Source organism: Anolis carolinensis, chromosome 2, assembly GCF_035594765.1.
Source record: "Anolis carolinensis isolate JA03-04 chromosome 2, rAnoCar3.1.pri, whole genome shotgun sequence".
Taxonomy (NCBI): Eukaryota; Metazoa; Chordata; class Lepidosauria; order Squamata; family Dactyloidae; genus Anolis; species Anolis carolinensis.
The window spans coordinates 128,618,732-128,639,227 of record NC_085842.1 but is presented as its reverse complement, the minus strand read 5'-3'; the positions used below and the strand labels follow the sequence as shown (position 1 = coordinate 128,639,227).

At 42.2% G+C, this 20,496-nt stretch overlaps 1 protein-coding gene across 5 annotated transcripts; it reads right to left on the bottom strand.

The window, feature by feature from the left end:
- Nucleotides 1–5,352: 5,352 nt before the first annotated feature.
- Nucleotides 5,353–19,908, bottom strand: fbxw9 (F-box and WD repeat domain containing 9). 5 transcript variants are annotated; one of them, XM_008117482.3, is made up of 12 exons: nt 19,661–19,906; nt 17,896–18,105; nt 16,205–16,639; nt 13,755–13,897; nt 13,053–13,181; nt 11,033–11,145; nt 9,815–9,906; nt 9,130–9,278; nt 8,032–8,145; nt 7,596–7,685; nt 6,804–6,869; nt 5,353–5,934 (listed from the first exon to the last, which is right to left on the bottom strand). In XM_008117482.3, the coding sequence occupies exons 3-12, from the start codon at nt 16,635–16,637 to the stop codon at nt 5,860–5,862; spliced, it is 1,404 nt and encodes a 467-aa protein (XP_008115689.1). In that variant the 5' UTR covers nt 16,638–16,639; nt 17,896–18,105; nt 19,661–19,906; the 3' UTR covers nt 5,353–5,859. The 5 variants fall into 5 exon arrangements, 4 of the variants coding, with proteins under 4 accessions (XP_008115689.1, XP_008115688.1, XP_008115690.1 ...); XM_008117481.3 differs by lacking the exon at nt 17,896–18,105 and having other exon boundaries at nt 19,661–19,905; XM_008117483.3 differs by lacking the exon at nt 17,896–18,105 and having other exon boundaries at nt 13,755–13,894; nt 19,661–19,903.
- Nucleotides 19,909–20,496: the final 588 nt, after the last annotated feature.

Genomic DNA, 20,496 nt, shown 5'->3' with positions numbered 1-20,496 from the left:
CACCAAACTGGGCAGCTTAGCTTATTACATCATATCCTGGTAAGAAGTACTTGTTTTGCCACATTATTTCAACTGGTTTTACACGTTTGAGAAACCAACAGTCTGTTCTCACAGAGTCTGATCTCTGCAATAAATGTATGAGGGAGTAGAGGCATAGGTGCATAGAATTAGCATTACTTACGTTTTAGAGCTCTTTTCAAAGCAGGGGTAGCATCTTCCTTTTTGCATTTGGGTTCTCATGCTACTCTGGACAATCTGAACTGGCCATAAACCTCTGGAGTGTCCATGGGAGCTCTTTTTGCTATTACATACCTTTGTGAGTCAGATTTAGTCGTGCTTATTGTTATTTAAATAAAAGGCTGACATGAACTGGATGTTGGAGGCCAGTTCACCATCTTATTCCAGCTAATTTCCAATACAATAAAATTTAGGCTTATGCAAAATTGTTTACTGATGTGATATTACAAAACTATAGATTTGGAAGAAACCCCAGTCCAGCCCCATGTAGGAACACACAATCAAAGTACTTCCAAATGATGAGCCATCCAGCTTTTGTTTAAAAGCCTTCAGCAAGGAAACCCGATCACACTCCGAGGCAGCATATTGTAGCAAATTTTATTTTTGCTATCTGGGTCCATCAATTTTATCAGTCTCTCAAAGAAGTCTATGATCCAGAAAAATTTTTAGACCCACTATGCTAACCACTTTGAGGGAAACACAGGCTGAAAACTGTTTCCATGTTGCACAGGAAAGCAGCAGTCTGTTGGCACATGGTACTGAAGCCAGAGTCAGAGATGACCCTTAATCACCCTTCTCTTCACCCAGCAGTAGATTATCTGAGGCAGGAGGTGATAAGACCCAAATTAATAGTTGATCCTTTACTTTAGCCTGGCTTTCATTGTGTTCCAATGCTGTGTGACATTTTGATTTGTAAACAGCAGCAGGGTTCAAAGGAATCAATAGGCACTGGCCAATTAAAGGAGATGGTGAGATCACTTGATAGATGCAGCTGCTTTTGAGGACAAGTGACAATCAGAACAAAAGGGCTCAGCAGCTTAGATGGAAGAACATCACTTTCAATTTCAGAGTTCATACAGACAAAAGGCTAAATATAGACGACCAGGGGCTGTCCAGGTGAGTGACATCTGTTTCCTAGCAGTGGAGTGTAACTTCATTATTGCAACTTCCAGGGATAAGTACTTTTGGGATATTCTACTTCATGTAATTCTACTAATTTGCCCAGTCTTGGTTAATATGTATTGAGACCTGAGATGAAGTGTTATTTTATGCCCACTATCAGTGGCGCAGCTGGTTAAACCGCTGAGGTGCTGAATTTGCTGTCTGAAAGGTCGGTGAGCTCCCCCATTAGCCCCAGCTTCTGTCAACCTAGCAGTTTCAAAACATGCAAATGTGAGTAGTTCAATAGATAACACTCGGGCGGGAAGGTAACAGCACTCCATGCAGTCATGCTGACCACATGATCTTGGAGGCGTCTATGGACAATGCCGGCTCTTCGGCTTAGAAATGGAGATGAGCACCCCTAGTCGGACATGACTGAACTTGATGTCAGGGGGAAACCTTTACTTTATTTATCAGGTCTGTCTTGTGAAAGACTCCATAGTGTTGCAATTCCGGCACAAATTATCACACTTGAGTGTGTTGTAAAATCATGATACAAAGCTAAGCCCTTGAGAAAGAGCTATAAACAATATCTGTGACCGATTGTCCACCACTGCAGAACTGTTCCCCCACCTCCCCTGAGTCTAGCTACTTCTTTTTCATCTGTCAATCAGAGGGCTTCTTGAAGGGGCTATCTTACTTCTGTTGTCCCTTGCTGCTAATGCAGGCTTTCTGCCCTGTTGGAGTCTGGCTTTATGTCTGGAGAAGCAGCCAGCTGCACAATCAATCAGGGATTCAGGGCTGTGGAACAGCTGTTAGTTCCCTTGGAAAGAAGGAAGATCAATGTATAATGGATTCATAAGAGCCACTGGGTTTGAGAAGACCTATAGCTTCTTCCAGAACTGCTCCAAATCAGAGATCAATGGAAATTATGCTATTCTAAATTGCTTATCAATAACTGACCAGGGACTTGCAACTTAAATCAAGGTTTGAGGTGTTGAATATAGCTTGTTTTGGCTGCTATAATCAACAACTAGTTGGTTTTGTTAGAATATATGGTTGCTGTCTTCCCTTTCAATGTGAATAATGTATGCTCAGGAAACTACCTGTCTTGAGCATACATTATTCTTCAAGACAAATATAACATGGTACCTCCATATTGCAGCTAGGTGATTAAAGAAGGGCTTACCTAAACCGCCCAAGTGATCCTAGATTCATAGAATAGGTGGAAGAGACTACATGGGCCATCTAGTCCAATCCCCTGCCATGCAGAAAAATCACAAAGAACCCCTGACCGATGGCCATCGAGCCTCTGTTTAAAAACTTCCAAGGAAGGAGTTTCCACCAAACTCCAAGGCAGAACTGTTTTTAGTCAGGAAATTCTTCCTTATGTTCAGGTGGAGAAACACACGATCTGGCCATATCTTAGCCACATCCTGGATTACTGCAACACGCTCTACTTGGGGTTACCTTTGAAAAGTATTTGGAAACTTTGGCTGGTCCAAAGAACTGTTGCCAGATTGCTAACTGGGGCTAGCTATAGGTATTGCGCAACTCCCACTGCAGCAGCTCCACCGGCTGCCAGTGTGTTTCCACGTACAATTTAAAGTGCTGGTTTGACCTATGAAGGAGCCCCTGGTGGAGCAATGGGTTAAACTGCTGAGCTGCTAAATTTGCTGACCAAAAGGTTAATGGTTCGAATCCAGGAGCAGGGTTTGCTCCTGTTATTAGCCTCAGCTTCTGCCAATCTAGCAATTTGAAAACATACAAATGTGAGTAATATAATAGGTACTGCTTCTGCGGGAAGGTAACAGCGCTCCATGTAGTCATGCCAGCCACACTACCTTGGAGACATCTATGGACAATGCCGGCTCTTCAGCTTAGAAATGGAGATGAGCACAACCCACAGAGTAGGACACAACTAGACTTAATGTCAGGGGAAATCCTTTACCTTTTATCTTGACGTATGAAATGCTGTATGGCTCATTTCCAGGTTATTTGGCAGATTGTATCTCCCTTTACAAATTTGCTCAGGCCGAGATCTTCAGGAGAAGGCATTTGGGGGGATACAAAAGAGGGCCTTTTCTGTGGCTGCCCCTCATCTCTGTAAAGCTCTGCATAGGGAAGCCAGAATGGTCCCCTCCTGCTGTCCTTCTGGTGGCAGGCTAAAACCTTTCATTTTTAGGCAGGTTTCTAAAGAATAAAGTTGTTAAGAGTGAGCCAGGGGAGTACTGTATAGTATTTTAATTTTTTTAACAAGTGTACATGCTTAATTCTATTTTAATATTCATATGTTGGAGATTTTAAATTGTATTTTTAATTGATGTGAGCCATTTCACATTTCAGTCACAGAGATAAAAATGTGATATTATTATTTTATTATGACACAGCAAACAAGATAGATATGCTGGATTTCGTATCACAAAATCACAAGTCGAACACTTCCCAAGTGTCTAGGACTGTGTGATGTATTTTCGGATGATGCGTGCAGATCCCAGTAGGGTGGCCTTTTGCAGTTGGCAGATCGTGATTTTGTCAATGTCTATTGTTTCCAAATGCCGGCCGAGATCTTTTGGCACGGCCCCCAATGTGCCAATCACTACCGGGACCACCTGCACTGGTTTCTGCCAGAGACTTTGAAATTCAATCTTGAGGTCCTGATAGCGGCTAAGTTTTTCCTGTTGTTTTTCGTCAATGCGACTCACCTGGGATGGCGACATCAATGATCCAAACCTTTTTCTTTTCCACAACTATGATGTCTGGTGTGTTGTGGTCCAGAACTTTGTCAGTCTGGATTCGGAAGTCCCACAGTATCTTTGCGTGCTCATTTTCCAATACTTTTGCAGGTTTGTGATCCCACCAGTTCTTTACTGCTGGGAGTTGGTACTTGAGGCTATTATTATTATTATTATTATTATTATTATTAGAAACACAACAAGATGAGTCCACAGCAGACAGTCTGCTGGCTGTTGTATTGGATCACACGTCGGACACTTCCCAAGTGTCTAGGACTGTGTGATGTATCGGCGAATAATGCGCACAGATCCCAGTAAGGTGGCCTTCTGCAGCTGGCAGGTGGTAATTTTGTCAGTGCCAATTGTGTTTCAGTGCAGGCCAAGGTCTTTAGGCAGTGCATCCAGTGTGCCGATCACCACTGGGACCACCTTGACTGGCTTATTATTATTATTGACACAACGACGTTGTATGACACAGCAAACAAGATAGATGTGCTGGATTTCATATCACAAAATCACAAGTCAAACACTTCCCAAGTGTTTAGGACTGTGTTTTGTATTTTCAGATGATGAGTGCATATCCCGGTAGGGTGGCCTTTTGCAGTTGGTAGATCGTAATTTTGTCAATGTCTATTATTTCCAAATGCTGGCTGAGATCTTTTGGCACAGCACCCAATGTGCCGATCACCACCGGGACCACCTGCACTGGTTTCTGCCAGAGTCTTTGAAGTTCAATCTTGAGGTCCTGATAGCGGCTGAATTTTTCCTGTTGTTTTTCGTCAATGCAACTGTCACCTGGTATGGCGACATAAATGATCCAAACCTTTTTCTTTTCCACAACTGTGAGGTCTGGTGTGTTGTGTTCCAGAACTTTGTCAGTCTGGATTCGGAAGTCCCACAGTATCTTTGCATGTTCATTTTCCATTACCTTTGCAGGTTTGTGATCCCACCAGTTCTTTACTGCTGGGAGGTGGTACTTGAGGCATAAGTTCCAATGAATCATTTGGGCCACATAGTTGTGCCTCTGTTTGTAGTCTGTCTGTGCAATTTTATCATTATTATTATTATTATTATTATTATTATTATTATTATTATTATTATTATTTGGTAGTAGTAGTGAGATTTGGACTACAGAGGTCTTGGATTATAGTTTTGTCTGTTTGCCATTATACCAGACTGTCTGTAAATTTAGAAAGCAAAATCTTATTATAGCATTTGCTTTTGCTATGTAATTCAAAAACTGTCACATAGAGTTAGGCAGAGGACCAACCTTGTGCTCTTGAGCTAGAAAAGGAACCAACCTGAAACGGGCAAATAAAACAGCAACTGCAGTGTTTGGGCAGAACTGCAGTTTCTATGAACTATTATAAAGAGTCATCCATATTGTCCTGCTTGGTAAATTGCATTTTTTTCTGAAACAAATACAGGAGAGTCTGTGCTTAACAATACATGCTATTGCCATGAGACTTTAATGAATCATATCACTCCAGATCAGTCATCATTGTAGAACATCTTTAATTACATTGTAAATAGTTATCAGAACAGGTTAGTGAGAGGCACTTTTACCACCCTCTCTTCCTTCTGCCCACTACTCCTCTTCCTCAGGTTGACATATCTTGGGCTCAGAGGCACTTGTCCACTGTCATACCCATTTCTTTGAATGACCAGCTCTCAGTCACTATGCCACTGAAGACAGGTGTGTTAGGCTTGGCCAAGGGAACAGAGGATGGCATGAGTGTAACCTCTGTGTGTGCCCGTGTACCCACTGAGAAGATGTGAGAACTGCCAGGGAAGAGGCTGGGATGGACACTGGCTCACCACTCTGTCCAAGCCTGTGGTGTACTTACATGAGACTAATTCAAGTTGAAACTCACCCCTTCCCCCTAACTTCACAACACATGCAAAACAAAAGACCAACAACTCAGCAGGGAGTGGCACTTCAGACTCCGAGGGGCGATCACCTGGGACGCATGACTTTCAGTGGGGATCAAAGTGAAGTTTCTCATCACATGCCGAACCTCCAGACTTCCAAAGAGATACCACCAGAGGCAGCCACTGCCATGTTTCCTGCAACACTGATCTGCAAAAGAAGACAGGGCAGTGATATGGGGTGAGAGAGATGTTAACCCAGTATTTTTGGGTTTTTAAAAAGTAATTTGTTCAATATTTTTTCACCCAGCAGGGCTCTCCAAGTAGACTAAGCACACCTTACAGAATAATAATAATATAATAACTTGATTCTTGTATCCCGCCACCATCTCCCTGAAGGGACTTGGGGCTGCTTACACACAGCACCAAGTGCCAAAAACAGAACAAACGATACAACACAATTTAAAAATATAGTTGAAAAAACATATAGACATACTAAACAACAACATAAAAACTCAATTACAACAGCATTTTTCAACCAGTGGCAGTAAGCTACTGTAAACATGGCCAGGCTGCAAAAGATCGGACAGGAAGGGGATAAGTGCAAAGCTGTGCAAAGCTGAATTACACCCTCAAACCCCACACAGCAGAGTAGTTACGGGTGCTTCTTCCTTCACCTGCTCTAGCATTCCTTTCCTCAATACAAACTCTGAGCTTAGAGGTAACATGTTGTAAGAAACATTTTTGTTATTTTTGTAAATAAGAATATGACTGTTAGTGACATTTTATTTCCCATGTAATAAGTAATTTTTCTTGTTACTTGTTAGTGGATAAAATGCTTTCTTGGGCCATTTTTGAGGGCCCCCTTCAAATTTGGGCCCAGTGGCTACTTTTTAGATAGACAAACTCCCCCCCCCCCCCCAAAGAAACTAGTGAAAAAGCCATAAGCAGTACAACAAGTTATTATTTTTTCCTTAAATGACAATGGTAACAGGTTATTGGGATGCATTTTTTAAAGTAATGTTCAAAGCTCTGTACAAACTGCCTGGGACAAGCTTTTTGCAGCCCTGTTGCCCTTACCCCGTTTAATACACAATTATGTGTCCGTGAACCAATGATTTTGGGTGGGTCTGTGGGAAGATGTACCTGGAAGAGAAATACAACTGCTTTAGTCCTGGAAGCTGAAAGGCTAATAAACTGAAACCATTGACTTTGTCAAACAACAAACATCAGAGGGCTGAGAAAAAAAGAGCCCAGAACTGCAAGATGGTTATTCCAATGGAACTATATGGCTTAACTATAACCCACGAGACTGATAGAAAAATGGCAATGTAACCTGGTTTTTTTTTGGGTTTTTTTCGTGTCAGGAGCAACCGGATTTGCTTCTGGAGTGAGAGAATTGGCCGTCTGCAAGGACGTTGCCCAGGGGACGCCCGGATGTTTTGATGTTTTACCATCCTTGTGGGAGGTTTCTCTCATGTCCCAGCATGGAGCTGGAGCTGATAGAGGGAGCTCATCCACACACTCCCCAGGTGGGATTCGAACCTGGCAGCTTTCAGGTCAGCAACCCAACCTTCAAGTCACTTAGTCCACTACGCCATCTGGGGGCTCAATGTAACCTGGTGTGAAAAGATCACATGTGGCCCTTGCAATCCATTCTTAAACTAAGGATTAGGCAATCCTCCTAAGGTTGGTGACAGAATCCAAAAGTTCTGGCTGTTACATGTAGAACTTCAAAATGGCATGAAACATCATTGCCTTTGCAGAAAACATAGCAAACTTCTCAATGAACACACACGAAACAGAGATCTGAATCAAACTGACATGTTCATTTCTAATTTAGAATGGTAATTTAAATGTGACAATTCTTACACGTAGCGTCTTGTCAGTGGAAGTTGTGTACAGGGCTCCCAGCGACTGTTGGACTCCAGTGATCTGGGAGTGATGGCCCACATTGAAATGCTAAGGAAAGAGCAAACAGTGAGGCCTGGAGAATGTACCATGGAGACAATGAAAGTGCATTTGTCACCTACAGCATTTGGGTCTTACATACTCAAGCACTGACTACTTCAAAACTAATTCAGAGAAAAATACTGGTTTGATTTCATGGGCAAGAAAAATTGATCAAAATAGTCAATGCACATGAGATTTCAAAGGTGAATACCAGATGTTTTAAACATGTCTTTACAACCTATCATAAGCAACATTTTGATGCTATAATTTCAAAAGCACACATTGTTTTGTGGGTGGAGATTAGAGAAGTACCCTATTTCTCTGTTTCTCCATGATTCAACGTCTCTCGGCATACCCGGATGCGCTGAAAGCCCCCTCCTTTGTTCTCAAAGACATACACCAGCCCGTAGTTGTCTCCAGCCCACAGCTGATTGCCATGATATGACATGGCAAGGAGGTAGGAATCCAGCTAAGGAAGGAAAGAAAACAATGTCACTGACAGTGAGAGGAGTAAGCAAGATGCTTCCAAGACACATACTTGCCTGCAGGTAAGGACTGACTTAGTAAAGACTGAGTTTAAGCAAGCAGATTAGATGCCCTAGCTAATAACTTACTAATAAATACAACCTGCATGGAAATTTCTAAATCTAATGTGGAACTCAGCAACACCAGGGGCTAGACACAGATTTAGCATGGACCTATTGGTTAGGACCAACAGCTTTGTTGCTTTTGTTTCCCATGTGCCAGTACGCAGCTTTGTCATTCACTGAACAGTCTGCTGAAGTTGAACTGCTCTCATGTCTATGATATAGCAGACTCTTGAGCCAAGTTGTTAACTGCCTGAGAATTTTGGGATAGCCATAATTAGCATGAACTGCTGTTTCCAAATCAGTTTTAATCTGGCCCCTAACAATATCTATTGTTTATGGACAAATCAAGGTTTAATGGGAAACCATTGTTTAGTAAATTAATTATTCCATATATAATATTTGAATTCACTAAATTGAAAATACAAGCCATCCAACTTCATCACTTGCCACATAGGTGGGTCTGTTATAAAATTAAATTTAGGAGGCATTTTTCCTTTTTTTTCCTTTAGAAGGGTGAATTTATATTTCTAAAATTCAGTAAAAACTTCATATGTATAGGTCCCAATAGCAAAAATCCCTTAATTCTAAAACATTCAGCTGACTGAGCCTCTGGGTGCTGTCAAGCACAAGATATATAAACCCCAACCTCCCAACTGAAGCCAGTCGATTTAGCAGGGTCTTTACACCAGCCCAAAAATAACAAGTACTTAAACAGACAATTGATGAAATAAGGATTTTCATTCAGAAACTCAACGAGAAAGTACCTAGACAAATTACTGATTTCATATACCAATCTTTACTTGTTTCCAGGGAATGTTTGCCCACCCTTGTGAGGAAAAGGAGACTCAAGGGCTGTAACTCACCGGCAGCCTCTGCAGGACACTGTTGGTTCGCCTGTCAAAACACACGAGTGTCCGGTCCTCACTTCCAGAGAGTATGAAGTGCTCATCAGCTGCAAGGGATAGGACTGCACTGGAATGAAGCTTGCGCATTTTCACTAGGGCTTGAGCAGCTGCAGAAGGCGGCCAAGAGATGATCCACAAAAACTCAGCTACTTACACAAGACAGATCTCAAAGTACAGGCAATTCATTCAAGTAATACTTCCCAGACATGTGCTATCCGCCTTGCATGCTCAATTGTTCACTTGAGATTCCTGTGATTAGGCAGTAAATGGAACCAAACATGGCCAGCTCTCGCCTTCTTTCTCTGAAGTTCTCTGACTAGTCTCTCCCTATTGTGTCCCCACTAACCCATCTATAGAGTAGGAAACACTCTTTGCCTTTAAGCAATTCAATTTTTTCTAGCTAACACTAGCATGCAGTGTTTTATTGTACAATATGAATCAATTGTCAATTAAGAGATTTCAACTGGTAGAAATTTGGTGTGAAGGATCCCGTCCCCGCTTTCTATCTGCTTGCCCTGTCCCTTCTCCTTCCCACCAAGGAGCTTATCCATACAGCCTTAACTACTCAGAGCATTTCTGTTGCATCTGTGTAAGGCAACAGCTACTTGGGCACTAATACTCACAAGAAGGAGCTGTTACTAACCTCGTGGGTCATATACTGACACCTTCTTGTCATAGGTTCCTGTCACCAGGATGTCAGGGAGGTAAGCAAGGCATAACACAGCTGCTGTTGCACTAGGATGAGAAAGTAACAGAAATGTATTACTAAATTCCTAGGTAGTGTAGGTCTTCAATAAAAAGATTAATTGAGTCTTTTAGAATTATTTTTATAGCTAAATACAGTAGAGTCTCACTTATCAAACATAAACGGGCCAGCAGAATGTTGGATAAGCGAATATGTTGGATAATAAAGAGGGATTAAGGAAAAGCCTATTAAACATCAAATTAAGTTATGATTTTACAAATTAAGCACCAAAACATCATGTTTTACAACAAATTTGACAGAAAAAGCAGTTCAATACACAGCAATGTTATGTAGTAATTACTGTATTTACGAATTTAGCACCAAAATATCACGATGTATTGAAAACATTGACTACAAAAATACATTGGATAATCCAGAACGTTGGATAAGCGAGACTCTACTGTAACACAATTTATCCTCATTATTTTTCCTTCTAAGTTTCTGTATCTAGTCTTTTCAATGGATCATTGACATATAGTAATTTGGAATATCATTCAAGCCCATTGGTACTTGATTCTGTCTCCAAGACTAAACTACTTACGTATCTTCAGCCTTTTAAATGGCTAAGTGGACTTCTAAATGATTCTGCTCTTTCTTTGCTCAAAGAATTTAGTTTCTATACCCTTACCAACCCTGCCTTTGATCTACCATATTTCTTCAATTGCAAGACACCATCAATTCTAAGATGAACCCTAATATCAGTACAACTGCTATCAACAAAAATACATAAGATACACCTGCGATTCTGACGCTCCCCATTTTTAAGATGTTTATATAGGAAAAAAGTGTGTTTCAGATTGAAAAAAAATAGTAATTTAGCACCATCTTTTACATGAACGCCACAGAGACAAGTGTTCATGAAAGCTCACAAGGCTTTGACTTCATATTCAATATGTTTGTTACCAAAGTTCTAAAATTCCTATTTTCAGCCTCTAGGTTCAATGGTTCCCAACCCTTGGTCCCCCAGTTTTTTTAGACTTCAACTCCCAGAAATCTCAGCCAGCTTACCAGCTGTTAGAAATTGTGGGAGCTGAAGTCCAAAACACCTGGAGGACCAAAGGTGGGAACTGCTGCTCTAGTTGAATGCTTTAGGAGAGGGCAATGAGACACTAGTACCTGATTTCATCAAATTGTTGCCCCTCCGCAGCCATGTCCCACAGCTTCACTGTGCTGTCCCAGGAGCCTGAACACACACGGTCCTCTCTTGCAGCCAGTGACCACACCCAGCCCTAGACAGAGGGAAGAAAAGGGAGCAAGGCCTATCACCAGGCTTCAGAACGCCTTCCATCTTTAGCAACAGTGAATTATCATTCCAGAAACATGTTCTAATTCACTTCTGCAACGTCAGTTTTAGTGGAGGACAGACCTAGGTGATTAATTAACCACTGCCAGAAGAACCAAAACTTTAATTCACTGTTCTGTTCCTGTAATGGTGGCTACTGTTAAATCAGCAAGCATGGAAACTGGGAGATTCTGGGATTTCTTTTCCTCTAAAGGCAGGTAATTCTGATCCCTGTCTAGATGGATGTGAGAAAGTAGATTGCCCTAGCTCAGGAAGGAGGCCGAAGTGAAAAATGGAGGCGGTGCTGATTTCATAGCGTTTATGGCCCGGGAAGACAATGAGTCAACTAGGCTGTGAAAGTGGCGCAACATCCCCTCCCTGCTCATAGGGACTCACTGTTCTTAAGTCAGAAGAGAGAGGAGGAACAGCTCCAGTCTCTATGCCTTTCCCTGGACAAGATAGGCCAGTTTGGTGTCAAATAGACTTACATATATTCAGCTTATCCTCTTTTGTTCTTTGCTTTAGCTTTTACTACAAAGGCCATTGGAGGAGGTAGTTCCCACAACTCCTCCTTAAACTGTGAGTCCCAACCCCAAATGGCATCCCACTCAATGTTGGGGGTCACAAAAATTGGCAAAGATCAAAGGTTTCTAAATGCTACCCATTTACACAAATCTGTTAGAAATAATGTACAGTGTATACAGTAGACTCTCTACTCTGCAGAAAATGTTTCAGCGGTACTCCATAAAAAGGAAAAACAGCCTGTTTATCAAGCCTTGCAAATGTCAATTCATTTTCAGGAAATGTTTTGTTTTTATATCTATTTTATACTCCTGGGGTATAATCTATTTTATATCTATTTTATACTCCTGGGCCCAAGCAGCACTGGTTTAGACTGGCTGCTTTACTTTCTACACATGTTTACTTGATTCATGCACTCTGCTTTGTAAAAAAGATGGGAGGATAACAGAAACCTGGATCTAAAGATAATTCATGCTGTAAATAGTTGTTGATATTCAAGAGCTGAGAATATTGTGCTTTTGTATATTGAACATACACATATGAATGGATAAATATACAATAGGAGAAATGACAAACCCTGCGTGTCAAATCCATTTAAGAGAACATATTCAATCAGGGAGAGTCAGGTCTCATTCATGGTAAAGGTAAAGGTTTCCCCTTGACATTAAGTCCAACTCTCCTAGGTCATGTGGCTGGCATGACTGTATGGAGTGCTGTTACCTTCCCACTGGAGTGGTACTTATTGATCTATTCACATTTACATGTTTTCGAACTGCTAGGTTGGCAGCAGCTGGGGCTAACGATGGGAGCTCACCCCGCTCTGCGGATTTGAACCACCAACCTTTCGGTCAGCCAGTTCTGTAGCTCTGCGCCACTGCAGCCCCTTCATTCACTGAGGGTTAGTATTATAGGATTTCTGCAAGTCATTTTTGTAAATATTCATCTTAGCAAATGGGAAATTTTAATATTCTAGAGCTATGTTTTGTTGCCAAGTTCTCACAGAACAAATGAACAAAACCGGCCTTTTATGGTACTGTCACTTCAACAGTTTTAAACAATGTGCCTGGATTTCAGCCAGCCGCCATGTATATTTTTAATAACAAAACAAAATAAAAAGCAGGGTCAAAAATTACCTCAACAAGTGTACTACATTTTGTCCATGAGGCATTTATCTTGTCTCATACCACATTAGGATTTGTTTTCTTCAATAGAGGCAACTTTAAACCCTGTTTTCCTCTTGGGTTCACATCTATTTTTTGGGGGGGGGGCACAACAGTTAGAAATAGCAGTGGTGCCACTTTGGGCGCACTGAAACCACAGGCTTTGGGTTACCTTATGTGTGCTATTGCGCTCTGTTCCCAGTGTCTTCACCAGCACCTTTTCATGTGCTCTGCCTAGCTGTCTCAGGTCCCACAATACAACATTTCGGTCCCGAGAACCAGACACACATAGCTCTCCACCCTAGGTGAAATCACAAACTGAAGGAATGAGGTTGTAAGGTAAAGTGAGCATTCAAATACCAAACTCTGCCAGAAGTGAAATTACAGTATGCATATATCCATATCACCTATTCTAAACGTAGTGGTTGGATTAATTTGGTTTGAACTTGGGCAGCAACCGATCAAGGAAAACTAATAGGGGCAGTGTAGGGAGAGGGAGCATTACTAGGCACAGTGCAGCTTGCAGCACACCTTGACTGGATAATTTTCAAATCAACCATGGCAAGCATAAGTAGTAACATCTTTAAAAACAATGAATCAAACCATGTGTCATGGCTGATGCTTTGCTCCTAGGACATACTGTTACAGGAGATAGGATCAATATTCCCTTCTGTGATATCCAAAATAAAACAAACACAGGATCATCAGCCAACCATTTTATTGTACATATTTTATGGTTTATCATTAGGATGTGCTCCAAAAAGAGACAAGAAACACTTAGCCATCAGACTCAACAGATGGCCAGTCAAACACCTCTCTGTTAAAACACAATATTGTACAAATGAAAGCAGTACAGAAACAGAATAGTCTTTACCTGAAGGAGCAGCACAGAGTCAACAGAGGCAAAGTGTCCCTCAGTAAGGGAAAAGTAGTCTATATTTCTGCCATTTTCTGCCCATTTCTGGAGGTGCTCCTCTAGCTCAATGCATGCGGTTGGCCAATTAAAGTCACCATCTGCTGAGACATGAAAGAAAAATGCAGGGAATAAAACCAACCTCTGTACATGGCATTCATTGACCTTGCAAAGGCATTTGACACAGTGAATTGCAGTGCTCTCTGGACCATCCTCCAAAAAATCGGATGCTCTGACAAATTTGTGAACATCCTTCAGCTCCTCCATGATGACCGGAGTGGCAATCATGTATCGGACAGATGGCAAGCTATTTAACCTCAGCAGACTGAGAGCCAAAACCAAGGTCACCACAGCATCTTTTATAGAACTCCAATATGCCGATGACAACATAGTCTGTGCGCATTCAGAAGAAGACCTACAAGCCACTCTAAACACCTTCGCAGAAGCATACGAGAAGCTCGGCCTCTCATTGAACCAACCAAAGTGCTCTTCTAACAGACACCAGCTAACCCCTCTGCAATGCCAGGAATACAGCTTAATGGTGTAACATTAGATAACGTTGACCATTTCTGCTACCTTGGCAGCCACCTCTCCATGAAAGTCAACATCGACGCTGAAATACAACACCACTTGAGCTCTTTGAGTGCAGCATTTTTCCGAATGAAGCAGAGAGTGTTTGATGATCAGGACATCTGTAGAGATACGAAGGTACTTGTTTATAAAGCCATTGTTCTCCCAACCCTGCTCTACGCCTGCAAAACGTGGACGGTCTACAGACGTCACACTCAACTCATGCAGCATTTCCATCAGCGTTGCCTCAGAAAAATCCTGCAAATCTCTTGGGAAGACAGGCGGACAAATGCCAGCGTGCTGGAAGAGCAAAGACCACCAGCACTGAAGCGATGCTCCTACGCCATCAACTCCTCTGGACTGGCCACGTTGTCTGAATGCCCGATCACCGTCTCCCAAAGCAGCTACTCTACTCCCAACTCAAGAATGGAAAATGGAATGTTGGTGGGCAGGAAAAGAGATTTAAAGATGGGCTTAAAGCCAACCTTAAAAACTGTGGCATAGACACTGAGAACTGGGAAGCCCTGGCCCTTGAGCGCTCTAACTGGAGATCAGATGTGAGCAGCAGTGCTGCAGAGTTCGAAGAGGCACGAACGGAGGGCTTGAGGGAGAAATGTGCCAAGAAGAAGGCCCATCAAGCCAACCCTGACCGGAACCGCCTTCCACCTGGAAACCGATGTCCTCACTGTAGGAGAACATGCAAATCAAGAATAGGTCTCTTCAGCCACCTAAGAACCCACCCCCAAGACACCAAAGATGGAAGACAATCCTCCTCGAACTACGAGGGATCGCCTAAGTAAGTAAGTAAGAGACATGAAAGGAGCATTAAGGCATTAAGGTAGAACCATCTCAAGCAATGCAGGGCAGTTTATAGATTGAATTTACATTCATATACCAATTTTCCACACTGTAATAAAAAAGATCATAGCTGTTAGATAACTTCAAAGCTTACTATGAGTTCTAGTCTTGCTTACTCTGAAGACTGAAAATACTTTATCTTTAAACTCCAGAGAAGCACTCAGTACTATCACCTTGCAAACATTACTGAGTCCAACTGCAACCTTCTGAAAGTGAAAAGCACAGTGAAAAGGGAAACAGAATCAAAAGTGTATCCCATACATATGCTTGTCGACCTTCTATCCCAGCTTTAGTTACATAAGCAAGAAACGACCTCATGATTGGTAGTTTCCAACAATTTAGCCAACTGTATTACCCCATGACCTCCCCCCCCCCCAAAAGGAAAAGAATATGTTTTATCTGATTTGTGCTGTCATGTCTGGGCATGGCCCCATGTAAGCCGCCCCGAGTCCCTCCGGGGAGATGGGGCGGGATATAAGAATAAAATTATTATTATTATTATTATTATTATTATTATTATTATTATTATTATTATTATTATTGGAAGCTTATTCTTGTTTGTTTCTCCCAACATGAAATCTCCTACACAAATACCAGCTCTCCAACTAGTTTAATAATAATAATAATAATAATAATAATAATAATAATAATGATGTTATTTATATACCGCCCTATCTCCTCAGGATTCAGAGCGGTTTCCAACATAAAGCAAAACATTCAATTGACCATACAACAACGTGAACATAATAAAAGTAATAAACATAAAAAAACCAAGAACATACAGTTCAAAACAATCCACAAAAGTTAAAATCCAGTTTCAATATGCTCCATCAAAGATTTCAATATACCAATGACCAGAGCTTCAGAGTGGACATGGCCAACTAGAGTCAAAATCTTATCAAACACAAGAAACATTATTTTGGAAAAGCTAAATTGTATTTACATTAGTGAGAGACTAGATAAAAGACTAAGAGGCCACTCACCTTTCACAACTGGATAGCAGCTGCCAATCTTCTTTAGCAGACGAATTCTCCAAGTGATGTCATCCTGCACAATGTCCCTTAGTGTCTTGCAGACCAAAGGAAGGACACCCAAGACAAACCTGGCCTGAAGGTACGAACAGATTTTCAAGATAAGCTCCAGAGGAAGAGATAATAGCCTTGAAGCTGCCTCATCGGTAACAGGAGACTTTTTTAGGTCCAAAGGAAGAGACTTCTTCTCCACGTCCTGTGATCCCTCTTCGACTGAGAGAGATTCAGGAGGCAGACACTTAGATGCTTGACTGGGCTGGTCTGAAGACCTAAGAACACGGTCAACATACTCCTGGGCCTGGGTGTCTGGATCGGAACTATTTTCTGTGTCAGAGTCATCCTCAGAGCCTTGTTCTTCAGTATCCAAATCTGGTTCAGGATTCATAGCTACATGCAAAATAGAAAGAGTACTGTTAAGAAAACGTACAACTAGAAGCATACAACCAGCCCCTTATATCCATGGATTCTTTCATCCATAGCATCAAAAATGTTGCATCCACAGATTTAAAAAATCCCAAAAGCAAACCTTGATTTTGCCATTTTATGCAAGGGACTCATTATATTATGCCAATGTATATAATTGAACTGAATAATCCATGGATTTGGGTATCCATTGGGGAGGAGGGCGATTTCCAGGAACCAAACCCCAGCAGATACTGTATAGTGTTTTGGTATCAGTATAAATTTCTGCATCTTTCACAAGGCAATATACCCTATGAAATATAAGTGATATCTAACATTTTTGCACTGGTTGTGCTCATTTTCATCAGCCGCCCCAAGACTGTAGAACGACCTGCCAGTAGACCTCCGACAACTAGATCGGCTGCCAAAATTTAAAAACCATGTAAAGACCCATCTTTTCCAGCAGGCCTACTCAGCCAGTCTCTAAGCATGGATTTTAAACTCATGTCATGTGTTTTGGTCTCTGTCTTGTGTGATTAATGTGTATTTAACATAAATTATTTGATTTTTATCTTTTATGGAAATGAATGTTAATGTGAGTTTGTAGAATTTTATAGTATTTGTGTGTTTTTAACTGATGTGACCCGCCTCAAGCCGTGGGGAGAGGTGGGTAAGAAATAAAATGATTCTTATTGTTGTTGTTGTTGTTGTTGTTATTATTATTATTAGGCATCAAGACTAAAGTTTTAAAACAAAAATATTCATAAGAACAACCTTTAGGCTTTTCTTAGGAAGATTTACAAACAAGTAATATAAAAAAAAATAAACAGACAAGAGTCTGACGTCATGAAAAGCAATTCAGAGGCTCTCACCAGACCTTATTCCTATTCCGATTGTTACAGTATATGTGAATGGCAATAAGGGCAAGAGTGAGATTGCACATCAGTTTTGTTCTGGCCTCCATATGTTTCTCTCTGAAGGTCAGAAACAATCCTACTTAAGCAGAACTCGAAAGGACAATCATACCATCAGATATAGTACAGCACCTGCAAAAATCCCTATTCTTGACTACATTTCCCAGAATCCACAAACCAGTATGTATAGTCATGAGTCACTTTGGGGAATTCTGGAGACTGTTTATTCTAAAAATGTCTGGGAACTTCACTCTTCAGAAAGACCACATGCTTCTTTGCACCAGAGCTATCCTTGCTGTGCTCAGGTTAGGAAGTGGAAGGCCCTACCTAATTGCGAGAGTTGAAGATTAAAAAGACTGTCCAGTTTGGTTCTCTATGGAGACAAGAGGGGAACACTTGCTTCTCTTTGGCCTTAGGCAGTGGCATATCTTGTGACAGATCTGAAAACTCCAAACGGCTGCAAATTTCACATCCTTAGTCACTGGGAACAAGATGTCTTCACACAGACTCTGCTCAGACCTTCAAAAGAACCTGTGGCTGGAAGAAAAATGAAGACCGTGGACACGATTCCTTCCTTATCCATAACTTTTAGAAGTGGATGCTTCTAAAATCATGAGAAGTGAAGTTAGTTCAAGAACAAGCAATGTGTTCTTCTGAGAAGTTTCATCTACACAGCCACCGAGACTCAGATAAGTTTCTTGTTGAGTTCAACTAAAGGCAACCCTATGAATTGGAGGTCTCCAGGGGTGCATCTATACTGTAGAATGAATGCAGTTTGACAGCGTTTTAACTGTCATGGCTCAGTGCTGTAGTTTTATCAGGTCTTTAGACTTCTTTGCTAAAAGAGTGCTGGCGCCTCACCAAACTACAGCTCTCAGGATTCCATGGCATTAAGCCAAGGCAGTTAAAGCATTCATTCTCCAGTGTAGAAGCACCCTGCCCTCAATTGCATGTTCTTTTTTAAAAAATTGCCACCTGGCAGACAGTACAGGGTGAGAAAGACAAGGACAGACTGACTGAGAGAGCTTTTATCCTTGCTATACTGTGGCTATACTAAACTCCATGGGTTTGCACTGATGTGGCATTGGGAACTGTATGGTGGTGGTGGGGTGTAGAGGGATGAGTGTGTTGTTTTGTGGTGTGTGCTGGGGAAGGCGTTTAATTTCATTGTGAAATACTACAATGACAATAAAGTTGTGTTGTTGAAGACTTTAATGGCTGGAATCACTGGGTTGCTGTGAATTTTCCGGGCTGTCTGGCCATGTTCCAGAAGCATTCTCTCCTGATATTTCGCCCACATCTATGGCTGGCATCGTCAGATGTTGTGAAGTCTGTTGGAAACTAGACAAGTGGGGTTTATATACCTGTGGAATGTCCAGGGTGGGAGAAAGAACTTTTTCCTGTTGGAGGCAAGTGTGAATGTAGCAACTGGCCAGCTTGATTAGCATTGAATCAGACATAGCACAGCACTTGGTGAACCAACCTGGACATAGATATTATTTGAGAACACGGAAATCCTGGACCACTCTAATAACTATCATGTCAGACTACACAGAGAAGCCACTGAAATCCACAAGCATGTGGACAATTTCAACAGAAAGGAGGAAACCATGAAAATGAACAAAATCTGGCTACCAGCACTCAAAAACACTAAAATCAGGACAGTAAATAAGGAACAACACTCTGAAAACAAAGGAATTCCAGACAGGAAAAAAAAAATCAGGCCCAGCTAACACCTCCCAACAAAGGATTCCCACATGCAGGAAGCAGCCAGGCTTTGAGGCTGCAAGGCCATTCAATGCTAATCAAGCTGACCAATTGAAACATTCACACTTGCCTCCAACAGACAAGAGTTCTTTTCCCCACCCTGGGCATTCCACGGATATATAAACCCTACTTGCGCAGTTTCCAACAGACCTCACAACCTTTGAGGATGCCTGTCATAGATGTGGGCGGAACGTCAGGATCTTGGCCATCAATCAAGTTATTTTATTCTTGTCCTCTTCAGATCTTGCAGACTCAGGGCCGCCTCACGACAGCAAGCACCCCCCCCCCCCCCCCCGACAGACACACACACGCACTGGAGACCTACTGAAAGCCAAGGCGATGCTGACTGACAGAAACGGCAAGGCTTGTTGCGGGGAGGCGGAAGCAGATCCTCTCTTCTCTACTCTTTCTCTGCCTCTCCTCTTCTCCCGGCTTTCTCGAGTCCTTCGCTGCGAGGCCCGGCCAACCGCACGCCTCACCCTCTGCTCATCCCGGCACGACAGCCTTCAAGGAAAAGACGCTTCCGCCCCTCAGCGCCTTCCGCGTCCCGTCGCCTAGAGAAAATCTACTTCCGGCGCAAGGCGATGACGACACAAGCCCGTCCTTCCTCTGAGGCTTCGCTGCTCCATGGCGACGCAGCCCTTTATGGGAAGCTTCCTCCGTCGGCGAGGCGACCTGGGGCCACTTCTATTCCGCCAAAACAAAGCCCGCGTTCATTTGGTGCAGACATGGGCCTTCCCGCTGTTTTGGATTCCAACTCCCACCATTCCTAACAGCCGGTAGGCTGGGTTGCTGTGAGTTTTCCGGGCTGTATGGCCATGTTTCAGAAGCATTCTCTCCTGACCATTCGCCTACGTCTATGGCAGACACCCTCAGAGGTTGTAAGGTCTGTTGAAAACTGGAATCTGTGGAAGGTCAAGGGTTGGAGAAAGAACTCGTCTGTTGGACGCCAGTGTGAATGTTGCAATTGGCCACCTTGATTAGCATTGAAAAGCCTTGTAGCTTCAAAGGCTGGCTGATTCCTGCCAGGGGGAATGCCCCTGATTTGGTTTCATGTCTGGAATTCCTCTTTTTCAGAGTGTTGTTCTTTATTTACTGTCCTGATTTTAGCGTTTTTAAAAAACGGGTAGCCAGATTTTGTTCCTTGATTAGTGTCTGGGC

What these genes read in the sequence shown, in the direction of transcription:
- fbxw9 (XM_008117482.3), bottom strand. Translation starts at nt 16,637, where the DNA reads ATGAATCCTGAACCAGATTTGGATACTGAAGAACAAGGCTCTGAGGAT. An exon ending in AGCGCAATAGCACACATAAG is followed by an intron (nt 11,146 to 13,052) that starts GTAACCCAAAGC and finishes CCCTCTGTCTAG; the next exon opens with GGCTGGGTGTGGTCACTGGC. An exon ending in GTCAGTATATGACCCACGAG is followed by an intron (nt 9,279 to 9,814) that starts GTTAGTAACAGC and finishes CGCCTTCTGCAG; the next exon opens with CTGCTCAAGCCCTAGTGAAA.